The following is a 15,424-nucleotide window of genomic DNA, read 5'->3' on the forward strand; positions in this document are numbered from 1 at the left end:
TTACCTAGAAAACCAGCTCACAGCTAAAGGCTGGGACTGCTCAGGCAGGGGTGGGGAAGGGAGCTCTTTTGAAGGACAGCATTGGCAGAGGAACAAATGTGCCAAAACCAGCCACTTATGTCAGTTTGATAGAGTTTTCTAACGGTCAGAGTACTGAGATTCTGCAATGGCTTTCCAGTGGCTGTGATAAGACCAGTAAAGTTAACCAGGCTTAGGACACTTTAAACTTCACCGGTTTTGTGTAGGTGTGTGGTGGTTACCAGAAGAGGGACTGAATATGGTGATCCAGGAATTTCATTCCAGGTCGTACTGCATTTCTTTAAAGAACAGACTTACCACATATGTTAAACTGTGCCATTTTCTGTGACATGAAAAGATATCAGAGAGTATCTTCTTGAGTTTGTTTATAACTGCAACCTACTGCTAGCAGGGGTTTCTAACCCAGAGATACGAACACTATGACTTGATCTGGATCACCAGTCTTGCTAAAATCAGTGGGACTATTCCAATGTATCTGCATACTGGTAATTTAGAGCTGAGTTTACACTAAATTCATCTGTCACTATGTCTTGGATAAGTATAGTTTTACAATAGCAAGTGAAGTTTACCATGGGTGAGGAGGTTTAGAGTCTAGTTCAGTTGGTAAAATACCTATAACTTTCTCAGATTTGTTGCTTAAAAATGAAGAGATTTTCTAGCAAACCAAGGTTCATTTGATCTTAGAAATAACCCCTTGGTGATCCCATTTTCAAATAAATGCAGCGGTTTTAAAGTTCAATATTTTCCCCAGACAAAACAATAAACATTGAAGTTATGAAATTTCCATCTTTGAAAGAATTGTGATGCCAGAATAGTCATTCTTTTGCGATTCAACAACAGAATTAGATTTCTGGATGATGATCTGATGGAACAAACCTGAAAAATAATAAATGGATTTTCCTGCTCTCACATACCTTAGGGTAAAAGCAGCTAGCAATAGTGAATTACAAAAATATAACTATAAAGTTTACAGATATTTGCTTCCAGGCACTCATTGCTTTCAATCAGAAGATCTCTGAAGAGCAATTACTTTGGTACATATTATGAAAACATTTTTGTGAATAGGAAAAATGTCCAAATGGACCTACATATGTTCTGTAATTTAATCTACTAATATAAGAGTTCTCAGTTTTTTATCGTTGTATTCCCTCACAGATACTGTCTCACAAATTGTCTCATTTCTCCCATTTCCAACCAGTGATGTGTCCCAATTCTTAACAAATAGTCAAATGGTGTGCTTTGAGAAAGGATGTAGGAATAGGAGGTTTTGTCCCTATGATCATTTTTAAATATGATGCCATAATTGACACACAGTTTTCAATTTAAAAATATTAAATTTATTCTTACCTCATAAGCATTTCAGCCAAACTCTTTGCATCTAAAAGAAAATGGAATAAATGTCAAGAGTTGGTATTGTCTGAGTTATAAATGAAATTCTGTTTGATAGATGGATTATTAGGAAGCAAGTGATTTGAATCAGACATGCATAAAAGACTACTGTCATTTCTCAGATCAGTAGCAAAGATAAAATAGTCTCTAAAAGTCCCTACTTTTGTTGAAACTGCGTTTGACTACATTATATCTTTCTGCCCCAGAGAGCCCTGATCAGTTCCCCAGTAGCACCAAAAATGCTTAGAGGCATATAAACTACTCTTGGCTTTGAATAAAAGTCATCATGGAATAAGACAGAACCTGAAAAAGCTACAGAAACTCCCTAGAAGTGAGAGAGACAGTGTAACAAATAATAGGACTCTGTTCCTTCAACACCATAGTTATCAAGTGAGTGAGCAAGGAAGGAAAAATACAAAAGAATACAAAAAGATGGCATCCATCTCTGAGCAGGAACAGAACCAGAGCTGGAGAAGCCACTGCCAACCTGCCATTTCTAAACCAAACCTGAAGTCTCCAAGGAGTCAGCTTGCTTGGCTCCTGTGAAATATGAATGCTTTTCCACTAGCAATAATGCAAAAATACTTTTGGGTCTCCAGAGGAAAGTCTATATACAAAACAGGAGGTAGCTTATTCCCATATGGATCAGCCTTGCAAAGCGAGGCACTATGGAAGGAAAAATATTCCTGTTGTTGTTCTTGTTGTCATTACTGTTATTATTAACACAGAGTCCTTTTGGGATATCATTATTCTGGCAAATATCAGATTAAAGGACACAGGTGAAGGCTGGTAGATCAACCTGGTTCTTCAGGTAGCTCTTTTAAACCTTTATCAACATAAATCATTTCTGTGGGATTATTCAGCAAAAATAGACAGCTATACCTTGTCTTCCTGCAGTCCCCCCTAAACAAACTCATTGAAGAATGCTGAGTCCGAAGTCCTTAAGTATGCAACACGGCACACAAAGCACAGCAACAAAACAACTTTTTGTGTAATCAAGTGAAGCAAATCTGAGCAGAAAACAACTCCAAGTTTCAAGTCTTCAAGGAACTCTCCTATTACGTGGAACTTTAAATTTCTTCTCGTATCTTCTGTTTGTAAATCTACTGGCATCTAGGACATTTACTGAATTTGTCTTTATCTCCTCTGTGTCACTTCTGAAACCCTTTTCATTTCTTAATCACCTCTTGGGTCTCCTACAACTACTAAAGTTTCCTTGCTTGTGATCTTATTAAATATCTTGTCTTTAAATTCAGCAAATGTAGGCAGAAACAAACCACCATCTTAATGTGTCACTCTGGCTACATCTGTATTCATTTTAAAAGGAATGGACGAAGGGCTCTTTTTATTTGTAAAAAATACTTCCAAGGACTTTCTACATTTTGTTTCTCTGAAATTCTGCCAACTTGTCTGTCTTAGGCTTTGTTCCTCTCCTCTCACAATCTGAAATTTTGTGCCTCCTCTGAGTCTGTTTGTTCCACTCCTTCAGTTTTAATCTTCCCCCTACACTTTTCAATGCAAATCACAGCATATTGCTAGTGGAGGGAAGGATTCTTCATTTGAGATGTCCCATCTAATCCAAACAAAGTTCTATATAGACACTGAGCCATTCTATTTTTCACTCAGTTTGGGACTGGCTTTTGAACAGTCTTGTAACTGGCACTGCATAATAATATTATGTCAAGATGACAATGTCTTATCTTCCACCATAAACTAAACTAACAGTATATTCCTGCTCTCAGGTGACATCAGTGATAGTTTTCGCTACTGATTTGTAAGGATCCAGGAAGGGACTTAGCTATTGTCAAGAATACCACAAAAATGAAGTTTTGGTTCAAAGTCATGGGTTTTTTTCAGTAAATATTTTGATGCTACTTGTTATTCTCGCAGCACCAGGATCACGAAGAGACTCAATGCACACATTGTCCTTCCGGCACACTTAATAATGGTGATTTAACATCCACCTATTTCTTTCACCGTGGTTGCAGCTTTTGTAAAGCAATGATTACCTCCTTAAGTGAAGACTAGCGATACTTGAGCAAGTAGCTCAGCACTCACGAAAAGTTATGTGGACACAGTTGAAGGCTGATTGACCCAGTGTCTTTCAGTTTGTTCTTTTGTATTTGTTTACCAGAATAAAATAACAATCTTCATGGGATTTTTCAGCCAAAAATGCTGTGAAATGCTGGGAGCCCTAAGTTCTTAAATGTATCACACAGCAAGAGACTGACTTGTGTAATCAGGTAATCATTTAATCCTTCCTTCCCCTTTTATTTTTGATGCACTTTTCCTACCCCTTTACAACATAGACTTCATCTCAGCTACCCTGTGCCAATCATTTGAAATGGGCACCTGTTATCAACGAATCAAAGACTGGGTGCCCTCAGAGTAGATACTTTTTCCCCCCAAACTCCCTTTATCATCAGCTAATATCTAGTCAACAGTGAAGGAGTATAGGACATGATTCATCTGACCAAATGAAGGTATTTACTCAGGCTGGGGTGAATCCTGCCCAGCACTCCACTGACTGTATTGACTAGATTACCAGAGTGCCTTGGATGACCAGCTCAGATGCATGTATTTAGTTTGATGAATCTCATCCCAGGATGTATCACACACAGATACTCACTCTTGTGCCTTTTCCCTACAGTTCAAATAACGCCCCCCCCCCCCCATGTTCTCAGGCATTGCACAGCATATTGTGATGTTCCATGCTACATCTAGAAAAAATACTACTTTCTCATCATTAAACACATGTGGCTTCATGTTCAAAAGCACATTTACATATCCTGTAGGTGGAAGAGATGCAAAGCAGAGAGTTTGCACATCTTCAGCAAAAACACCATGAGTGATGATGTGTTGTGTCAAAAGGTGAGTGAGAAAGTACTGCAGAAAATAAAGTAATTGCAGCATCAGGGTTTAACATACCAGTTCATCAAACAGTTTGTTACAATGGACAATAGCATTACTATAACAAATGATAGCTGTACTGAGCACACAGTTTAGTATATGACTGGACCAAAATAAACATCCTGGGAAAATAAAGTATCATATGCATCTGTTAAAGCAAAAGCCAGAAGTCTAAGGTAACTGAATATGACAACAGTGTGTCCAAAACATATCTACAGAAGAAATGCTAGTTTCACAAACTAATGAGTATAGACTGCCAATTCCAGTGTGCATTTTGTACATAACACTTTTCATCACTGAATTGAGAGTACTTCATAAAATAAGTCAGATTCCCAAGCAGTGTCCTATTTCCCAGCTTTCTGGTGGAGAAAACTGGCTAAGAATGACATAGTAAAGATGACCGTCATCTGCCATGGCCAGGCACACATCCTTTAGTGAAAAGACAAGCTTCCCTTCACAGTGGCTTTGACACATGATTGCACAGAGGGATACAGACCCAGAGACAGCCCTCACTTTCATTTGCTGGTGTAGCCTTCTTTAAAATTCTTAACACATTTGGCTTGCCACCTGGGAAATCAGAGGCTGTGCTCCAGTTTTAAATTGCATGCTGCCACTTTTGAACTATCGAGCCGTATTAATACTTTCTGCTTGGGTTAAGGTGAGTTGAAGTTAAAAACAAAGGGAATGCTATTTCAGTTGTAGAGGAGCTAGGTTAATAGTGGAGAGAAAGAGTGGTAAGTCATCAGATTTCTTTGTTCTAATACACACTGACCTACCGAATCGCTGTGTGAACACCAGCAGTCAATTGTCCTCCTTGTGCCTCACCAGTAGAACTACTAAATTGGGCAAAGATCAGGGCTCTGCTGAAAACTATGCTGTCCTTCTAAATAGAGTATTCCTGGAGAAATAAATCATACTAGGTATGACATGGAAGGAAGACAAATGGTTAGCTGTCTCTACACACTAAATCAAGCAGTAAAATGACTAAGAATGGACAGCATGCTGCTCTGCTCCTACATTTGCCTCACAGAAACTGGAACCATGTTCTCATTGTCTACAAACATAGATCCAAATGTTTACATGCAGAATGGACTGCAGATAAGTCTACAAGTCTCACTCTTCTTTCTCAAGCAAGTTCAATGAAAACACATCTCCTGGGGCCACAAGAGGAAGAATTACATTGGTACTTGTATAAAATCATTTAGAAGGTTCCACTATGGGAACTATTATTTCCTAGACTACAGAAAAGTCACTAATGGCTTTAGAATCACGATCTAGGAAAAATGTGTCTTCTGGAAAAAAAAAACAAAACAGGTAATATATATATATCATAACATGTAATAATGACAGTATAGTTTCCCTTTCAAAACTAATTCAGAAGAATGTTGAACACAGCAACAAGTACAGCAAAGCACATTTTTATTTGGAAAACTTTCATATAAGGGCTTTTTAGAGAACTTACTAAGGAGGTCTCCAGAACAGTAATACTGATTGTCAAGACTTTTAGAACATGAAGTAATCTCCACAAGAGCATAAAATAGTTGGCATCGGACCAGTCTTTAAAAAAGTTTAACAAAAAGAATCTGAATTACTACTAGCCACAAGCTAGCAATATATATATACTTTTTAATGTAAGGTCATACACCAAGAAACACAGAATACAAGCCACAGTTCCACAATGGGGAACATTATCTTGTACTGCAGTGAGAGAATTCTCAAGGGATCTCAATGGATAAGAAGTTAAACACGAACTCTTAATATAATGCTGTAGCCAAAAAGGTGAACCTCACAGGTTTGAGCAGAACATGAAGAAGAAGATGAAAGTCTGTAACCTCTCTATCCGAGACGGCTGTGTCTACTGCTGGCATACTAAGTTCATTTCTACAATACACAGGTCAGGGGAGCTAGATTGCAAAGGGCCCAGAGAAAAGCCATCAAATGAATGAAGGACGGGAAATTTACAGTGAAAAATTCAAGAAGATGCATTTGTTTAGTTTACCAATGAAAACACTAAGTAATGACTTGGTCAGTGCCATATAAGAGAGAAATGTGATACAAAAAAAGAACTTCTTCCCCTGTACGGCAGACAGAGGTATAACAGGACCAAATGACTGGGATTTTAAAATTTGACAAATTCTGAAAAGACATGAAATGCAATTTTTTGCAGAAACAATAACCACCAATGACTTTTATCAAAAGTAGTGATAAATTTTTTGTCATTGCATATGTTCAAGTGAAGATCAGATATTTTTCCAGAGTCCTGTGATCTGACAGGAACTAATTCAGAGAAGTCTTACGTTATGCAAAGGTCACAGTAGCCAGTGATCATCAGTATTCCTTAGGACGTTATAACTCAAGAATCTACAAATACTTGTAAATTAACAATAAAAACACTAGAGGTGCACAACCAAGATTTCCTCAAGCCAAGGAGCTCAAAATAATCCTGCTCATTACTGTAGGGAATTCCACAATATTTCTGAGATTATGAGATAATCACACTTTTTTAACCTTGAATCACACTTTCACCTTCAACCACCACTTTTTTGATGATAAAAAAAACAAGTGCAGAGGGTTAAATGACTTAACAGACCTTGAATGAGAAAGTTAGTATACAGCAACCTACAGAATACAGAGGTCTTGATTTCCAGAGCTGTCTCTGAACCATTAAGTCTAGCTGTCCTCTTCGACCTGTGAGTCTACCCATGCCTAAGGGCCCTGTACCTCTGTCTTTGTCTCATAAACATCCAAGGTATCATTATATAAAGACAAACGAGATCCAAAAGAGAACAGAACAGATACTAAGGTGAAAAGAAACTGTACTGAAGGAAATGCATACACAAGGATGGCCCTGGTTTTAATATCAGGATCATCCTTTGGTTAAAATATAAATAAATAATCATTTAGGTAGGTCTTGGAAACTATCAGACACATTTTTGTGGATGACAAATTGTCTTGCTATTATTATTCAGTGTGTGATGTGAAAGGCTTTTTTATCTAAATACCTTCAAAGAGGGGCCTGCTATCATATACTATCAACTCAGGCATAGTGGAAAAGCTGCAGGACCAACTGCAAAGTGGCAGAGTGGCAAGGGACCAAAACCTTGTTGTGGCTCAGCTAGAGCATGTACTAGAAGGCCAATAAAGCTGAATAAATTCACAGATCTAAAACTCGCTCACATAGCAAACACCTGAATTTCAATAAAGATTAGAGAAAAAGACAGGTTAGCAACAAAGCAAATGAGATAAAGACTTGAATAGATGATTTGAAAACCTTTTCATTTGCAGTGAACAATGAAACATCATTGTGATAGTTCCGCTATAATGCATCATAGGGAAAAAGATATGGTAACACATCTGAGAATATCTGGATGCATTTTCTACCCTACTAAAATTTGGCTACTTTCATTTTATAACTTTAGAATCAGGATTTGCATCTACTTGAAAGCAGAAATCCCCCCATCTTCAGAACATCTGATTTAGCCCTTTGAAAAAATAATGATTTTAGGTTGTTGAGACCATTCACAGGGAGAAAAAAAAAACCAAAAGCGAACAAACAAACAGCAACACGAGAGCTATTTTCTTTTCTCTTGTGCAAAATCAGAACAGAACGCATAAGACATTTTTAGAAACTTATTACAAAATGAAAAAGAAGGAATTTCTGTAAAAAATACATATGCTTTACCTCATGTCTGTAAAGTACTACAGGAAAATGATGTCAGCTGGTGTTTAAACCATTTTCTTGTGTGCAGCCCCACTTGCCCTTTCATGTTAGGGGAGTATGCATATGTAGGAATAAGTGCCATAGTTCTCCTCTTACCTCGCAGCCTCTTCAGTCTCTGCTCCCTCCTCCTCCTCCGCACAATCAGCAGCATCACAAAAAGCAGCAAGACCCCAACCAAGATACAGGAAATGGTCACCAGCATCTTTAGCCCTTCGTTGGTTGCCAGCCCTTCCTCACTTTGCACAACTGATTTAATGAGTGGAGGGATTGTACCTGGAAACAGTGTCATGATATTAGATGCCTATTAACGAAGACAAAAGATTGAGTTCTCAGGGACAATAGCATGTTACCTGTTTCAACCACATGCAAAACATTAAGAAGGATTTGTCCTGTTCAGGGTGGATGCTATATTTGTATGTGTAATGGCCATGCACAAATAATCAGTCACGCTGATAACAAGCCACTGATTGCAAAGAGTCGCAAATTATCAGAAATTGAGAACACATGCATTTATTGAACATGCTCTATTTTGAAGGGGCAAAATCTGGGAGGGAAAGCCATGGCCATTACATAGTCAAATACTACCATTACTTTTAAATCATATTAAATCATTATAAAGCTGTAAGAGATCTCAGACCTACTATCTATTTAAATTACTCTCTACTATAGAAAATAGCACTGCTGCAACAGATTTATGCTCTCTGCTGGGCTGTTCTTTTTAAGGAATATATTTGACAATGTACATTTTGTGCTACATATATCAGATGAATCCTTTCTACAGAAACATTTTTATATTATGTCTCAAGGATGCAGCAGTGATATTAATCTTAAATTCAGATATCCAATCTGATGCTAATTCGCTAAAGGCTGTCTGACATTATACTCATCAGTAAAACAGAAGAGTAACACTGGATGGAAATGATCAGATTTTGAGAGTGAAATGAGGGAAATGAATCTACAAAGTACTGCCATTGGAAGGCAGCTCACTTTTTCATTTTGAGACATATTTGCATTTTGAATATACCTGGCTTCCTGGTGATATGTAATACTTGAACTTTTCTATTCCTTTTTTCTTTCCTTCCAAAGGACATGAGAAGAATATAGTACTTTCTTTGGAAGGCTGTTTAGTTATGGAAGGCTTCTCACTCATTTCCTGATTACTATTAAACTGCTGCATGCAATCACAAATGAGGCTATAAAATGCAGATTTCTTTGAAATGAGTAGAAATATGCAAGTATTGTGAACTGTGATGACTATTGATGGAAGCTATTCAATTTTAACCAGCTACTGAAACATAAAAGTGGCTACTTACTTGCTAAAAGGATAGGAAGGTGAGATAGAAAAACATGCACATCCTTTTTTACATTTTAATTGCTGTATTGTTTGATAGAGTTATACCTCATTATACAGCATACAGTATCAGAAAAAAATTAGGATACGATGCAGTGCAATGTAAGTGCCGTAACCACCGTGAAAATGTATAATTCTATGCTATATATTTTCAAAAGAGCTACTTGAGTTGCATGTAATGAGAAGAATATTTCCCTAAGGAGACTGAGATAAGCAAAAAAGTTATAACTATCGAAAGCTATCTCAGGTACTTCAGAACATTTATTTTCCTAGAATTGCATTTTGAATCTTTTTCTAATTTTCCATTGCATTTTTTCCCACAATTTTCCATCTTTTTCTAATTTTCCATTGCAGGTTCATATAAATACACAGCAGTATTTTTTTCTTCTGTTTTAACTCAGCTACTGTTTTTGCAGTAGATGAAGAAATGGAAAGAACTGCAAACTCCCGAAGGAAATGCTAATAACCTTCTCTAAATCCTCCTAAATACTGAAGTACTGAATTTTGCTCTCAGTTAAAGGTACATAGACCATTGGCTAAGGACATTTAGCTTCAATCTGACCTAAAATTATGCCTTGCTCTCCATCACATTTTGATGCAAGTCAAATTAAAAGAGTAGCCTCATTTTTGTTAAATCATAAGTGTTTAGGTAAATGATTATCATTTTCCATAGCTCTTGCAAGTAAAGTGTAAACTTCATAACACCACATATCAGCACTGTACATTTAATTAAAAAAAACATACTGAAAGTTTCATGCAGTTATGTATCCTTCACATTATTCATGTGTGGATATTCAGCAATTAGCAATTATCAAAACCTAAATGTGTTATCCACTGAGAAAATATTATTTAAACATTTGCTGTCATTCTAAGTTGTGGTTATGAGTGGAAAAGTCAAAGCTTTCCCAAGAACAAAGTCCCAAACAATCTGGAAAGGTTTTATTTCAGGCCAATGCACCACTAACCTGTGGTGCCCTGAAACACACTGGTATTCAATCCTTCATAGGATTTTGAGCATCTCTGACTCATTTTTCCCCTGTGGTGCAGTCCATCCAGCATCTCCCATTACACATGGTGATTTTAGGACTGTTGAGTGTTTTCCTCTGTTTTAACTGTTCTTCAAGGTAAGAAGTTCCTTTGTGGACTAGAATCAATTAGCACAGTTCAGAGATGCTACCACACTGATTTGATTTAATGTCAGGGCTATTAAGGAGCTGATCTCAGAGTCAGGAAGCTCCTCTGCAGCACTACCTACTACAGCTGTACATAGCTAAAAATATCTCCCTAAGTACTGAGTGCAAATGTTCTGAAAAACAAGGGGCAGGAAGGTCACAAATTTCTGCAAGCTTAAAGTGGTTAGCTGAAATATGGAACGCAAAGAGTTGCACGTAGATCTGCCATTAACCTTTTGACCTAACTCACCATGAAGAGATTTAAGATAGAGGATTCTTAACCACCATATTTCTCAGGAACAAATCAGTTATTGCAGTTCAAATAAAACAATTGACAGACCACAAAACTCAAGGTTTTCTACTAGATTTACAAAGGATTTATCTTAAGACTATTAATACTGCTAAGCTTGTTCTTAGCATTTTGTACCTAGAACTTTTATATAAGTATTATCAAATCTTCAAAAAGTTATCATTATATTTATTTTACCCTAAAGGGCAGCTGGAACCCCAAGAAGCTGGAAGGGACAAATCTCACATCACACAGGGAATTAATGGTAGAGGTACAGTTAGCATTCAAAAGCAGAGATGGTCAGAAGCTTTTCATTGCCATGGTAAATGAAAAATTGGTAAATTAAAAATTGGTAATTTAAAAATTTACTCCCTACAAAAGCAAAAAAATTGCAGGAAGTATTGATAGAATATGTTGATTTCTAATCAGAAACTATTTTTCAATGCTGAAGCACCTTTAAATCTGCAAAGCCTACTACTGAATGAATGAGGAACTGACTGTGTAGGGATAGCTTTTGTTCAGAAGCATTCAGATAGCTCTTCTGTGAAATCCTTTGTGTGGAAATACACTGCAGTTTCGATTTCACTGATGATAATAATAATCAGTTTTTGGTTTTAGTTCTCCATCAAATGTAACAAATTCAGAAAACCTGAAAACTGACATGTGTTTTTCCAGCCATATTTTCCACTCTCACTCTTGCAGTCAATATTTGAGACCATGCTGCCTCTCTAAGGTACAATCTAGTTTTGGGAAAGGTCACTTGACAAACAAAACCATCAATGACATAGGTGAGAAATTTTCTAGCTGACCAGAAGCAGTGGCCCAGTAAATTTAATACTATAAACATTTTTACTGCTTCATTTTCTCACTTTTAAAGATGTCATACAGCAACACACAAAATCAAATGGCATGCAGGTCACAGTATGTGAAATCAAGTTATGTATCATCACCTAACCAAAAAGCAGAGTCTGACAACATTTAAAATCAGTTCTTTATAAGAATATACTTGAGAATATATTTGATTTCACTGCTATAAGTAGGAGTTTAAGGCTCTTGACCTGCATTTTCATATCATCCCATTTCAAGATATGACTTAAGACTGCTTGCCCCAGCCATGTATATTAATATATAACAATAATTGTGAATGTCAAAAAGAAAGGATCACTGAAAGTTGGATGCTGTCTGTAGAAAGATACTGATGAGGATGAGCTAAGTAAAGTGCCAAGAACTTAAATCATAGTACTTGAACAAGTTATTATTGACAATGTCTATACTGCTCAATAAAACAAGCCTGAGGACAATTCTCAGGCCTTACGGCCATCTGGCAAGACCTGACAGCATTCACACAGTAACTACTTGGGTCTTGGTTTCCTATGGGCCTCTGTAGTGCTAAGACAAAATCTTTTTCTTAACTTTTTGGAGTTAAATAGTAAATGGAGTGAAATAACATGAGGACTGTGTAGCAGCTCACCAAGATGGTAATTTCACAGCCCAAACCTGAGGGCACGTGCTGTTTGCAAAAGTGTGGGCCATGAGGACATACGTTTCTAGTTATCTGCAAGAACTGATGGATATCTATCTACTGCAAAGGCGAGGATAGCACTGGAGGATGTGTAAAATGGAGGGATTTAAATCTTGCCTGTTTCCTAATCTGCACTGGTGACTGCGAATGGTCCCTTGTTGCCTGCTCTTCCCTGAGCCATACATAGGTGTTGTCTTGGAGAGTGCTGGTTTACATGGATCGAAACCTTGCCAGGGAGATGTGTTAACAATACAGAATCATGAATGAATAGTAATTTGGTGCTTTAGCTGGGCAATTGTCAGTTCAGTGTTTCAACTTGCTCACTAATCCTGTTGTTTTATTTACCTGTATAAAGGTAACTAATTGATTGCACAATACAGCACAATATCCTTGGCAACACAACAACATATTACACTGGATGTCTCCAGAAAAGCTCTGGCAATTCACGTTAGAGAAATTTAAGAGACTGCCATCTGAAGCCATCTGTCCCACCTTTTTGCCAGAAATACTGCCATTTCCCACCACAGAGTCAGCAGAAAAACACATGTGCCACCATCAGTTTCAATAAACAGTATACGAGCTACAGTGGCTGACAAATTGGTGTATTTGCTCTTGCCCTCTTATTCTGGCTTTTGCAGGGGTAGGCAGTAACCTCTGGCAGAAGGGCAGGATGTAACAACTCCTTCAACCCCCTGCGTCCTACTGCTGGGTATGACAGAGCCATCTGTCACAACCATTAGTTTCACTCTTCCCTATGTGTAAAAAGGAATAATAGCATTGCCATTGCTTTGCCTTTGGAGGATGCTGTCCTGAGGCTCTCCTGCAAGACAAACTAGTTAGCTGCTCCGTTGTGTCATGTAAAGGGTTTTGAATTGTGTCACAAGGACATCACATGGAATAGCAATGAGGCCAGTCACATTCGTGAATGGCTACAGGAACCAATTGTAAGGACGACAAAAATTTCATGGAAGAGATGCATGAAATACTAGCAAATGCTTCTCTGAGCACTGCAACTAATGAAACCTGGTTTCCTATAGTTACTTGTCTCATGCTTGACTGACTTTGATGTGGGACTTCTCATCAGTGAGGCCAAAGATATGATTCCTCTTTTCTACCTTGCTGCCTATTGTCATGAAATCTGTAGGCATTTTACATTTTTGAGACTCTTACCGCTCTATCAGCATGGCTAGCAGTGTCAAAAAAGGGTTTTGTGGAAAAATATAAAGACAGAAAGACATGAGTAGCACAGTCATGCAGTAAACAACCAAAAACTGTATCTCAAACAAGTAAATTCAAAGGTATACTTACTGCCATCATAATTGAGTGTTGCAAATTTAGCTTGTTTTTCTGCACAGCCAGCGCTGTTGCATACTCTCATTTGCAGTTCATACCACGTTGCCTCCTGGAGGTCATATAGTATGTAGGACTTTGAAAGGGATGTCCGCTGAGCAGTTGTCCAGACCGTTGTCCCGAATGGCCGGTATTCCAGAGTGAAAGAGGTGATGGGACAGCCACCATCATTCCAGCCTATAAGGTTGAGTCTCACTCTTGTGGTGTTGATACTGGCAAAGAGCTCTTGTTCTTTAGAAAACTGTGGCTCTGAAAACAATGACATATTTTAAATGAAATGCTTCTGTATTCATAGATATCAGACTCTCAGAGGTATAAATTCAAGAGAATAATTGCTAGGACAGTTCTAATTTCATTTTAAATTTCACATCTTGCTAGTCAATATATTCTATGCCTTTTTCTACCCCTTCCTAAATGCTTCTTTGTACTTTGTACTTTGTGCCAGACTCATATCCAGATTTCCAAATCTATATGTAGAAAAATATCCATTCACCTTTGCATGGACCTGACCCATTCTCATGGACTTGCATGAGTCAGCTTGAAAATCTAGAGCAGACACCTTATACTGGCAAAAGTCCCTGCTCGTTGCTATGCAGGAAAGAAAGGATTCAGAAGGGTGTGTAAAAATAACATACAAGACAAGTAAATTTGCAGGTAACATGAATTGTCCAATAGTGTCCTAGCCTTCTTTTGAAGTGGATTTGGACACTATTTGTTTGAGAGTACATAGGCTTTCATTTGGGGAAAAATGTCAATTTTGAGGAAAACACAAAGAAAAATCAAAATTGTTGAAACATTAATATACTGAAATTAAATGTGTTATATTTGAAAATACTTTTACATATATAGAGTTTTGCATTTATGAATTAAGATATTTTCATTCAGAAAGGGGTCGATGTTTCAACATCCTTTTCCTGCTTTGGGATCAAATGTTGGTTTCTGCTGATATATACATTAAAATTTTTTTGACAGTTCTACTTAATACAGGGATAATGATAGCAGGACTGACATCTTAGAACTGAAGAGCTGATAGTGCAACTCTCATATGAATATGAATAATTTGTAATATTCTAAAACACACAAAACCTAGTTCGGTCTGTAAACCTTACAGTGGTGGTTTCCAGGCATATATATCAAGTCCCAGAGAAACTCAAAAGGTTAGGAGAATTGCTTTCCCATGAAGCATGTTACCTGAAGCATGTGTAAGCCTCCCCTCATCCCTACATTTCACGCAAAGAAAACCAGAACATTCACATCTCCTCTAAACATCCCTTTCTGTAAAGTCAACAAATCATCCTCCCTGACCACCAATAATCTCAGCACGCACGCCAGTGATCTGCAGGCCTCCTGAGCTTCAGCAAGTCACACCAATCACATCTACTGCACACCAGGGCTTCCTTATGCCACTGAGTGTCAGATAAGACGTCCACACTGCTGCGATACTTTGGAGATCAGCAGTGGGACAGGTCTGATGAAGAACATGAAGAAGGACAGACATACCTACCACAATAAACTGTCTTTATTATGATAGAGCTCCCAAATCAGAGCATTTCTTGCAACCAGGGTGAAGAGATGCAAGATGAGGTAACCTTTAGGGCATTATGCAAAGCTTCTCTGCTCTGTGGACTTACTGGTGAGACTTTCAAAAATGCCTCTTTAAGTCTCTTGCCAAATTTGTTCA

General features: G+C 37.7%; 1 protein-coding gene across 1 annotated transcript in view; it reads right to left on the reverse strand.

Annotated features, from left to right (window-relative positions):
- Window positions 1-15,424, reverse strand: part of DSCAM (DS cell adhesion molecule) — a 389,570-nt gene that overhangs the window by 33,209 nt on the left and 340,937 nt on the right. The window contains exons 24-26 of the mRNA XM_064525230.1: window positions 13,702-13,992; window positions 8,156-8,332; window positions 1,387-1,417 (exon numbers count right to left, since the gene is read on the reverse strand). Coding sequence (XP_064381300.1) covers window positions 1,387-1,417; window positions 8,156-8,332; window positions 13,702-13,992 — 499 coding nt within the window. The remainder of the gene's footprint in view (window positions 1-1,386; window positions 1,418-8,155; window positions 8,333-13,701; window positions 13,993-15,424) is intronic.

The sequence above is a fragment of the Dromaius novaehollandiae genome, chromosome 1, assembly GCF_036370855.1.
Source record: "Dromaius novaehollandiae isolate bDroNov1 chromosome 1, bDroNov1.hap1, whole genome shotgun sequence".
NCBI classification, from domain to species: domain Eukaryota; kingdom Metazoa; phylum Chordata; class Aves; order Casuariiformes; family Dromaiidae; genus Dromaius; species Dromaius novaehollandiae.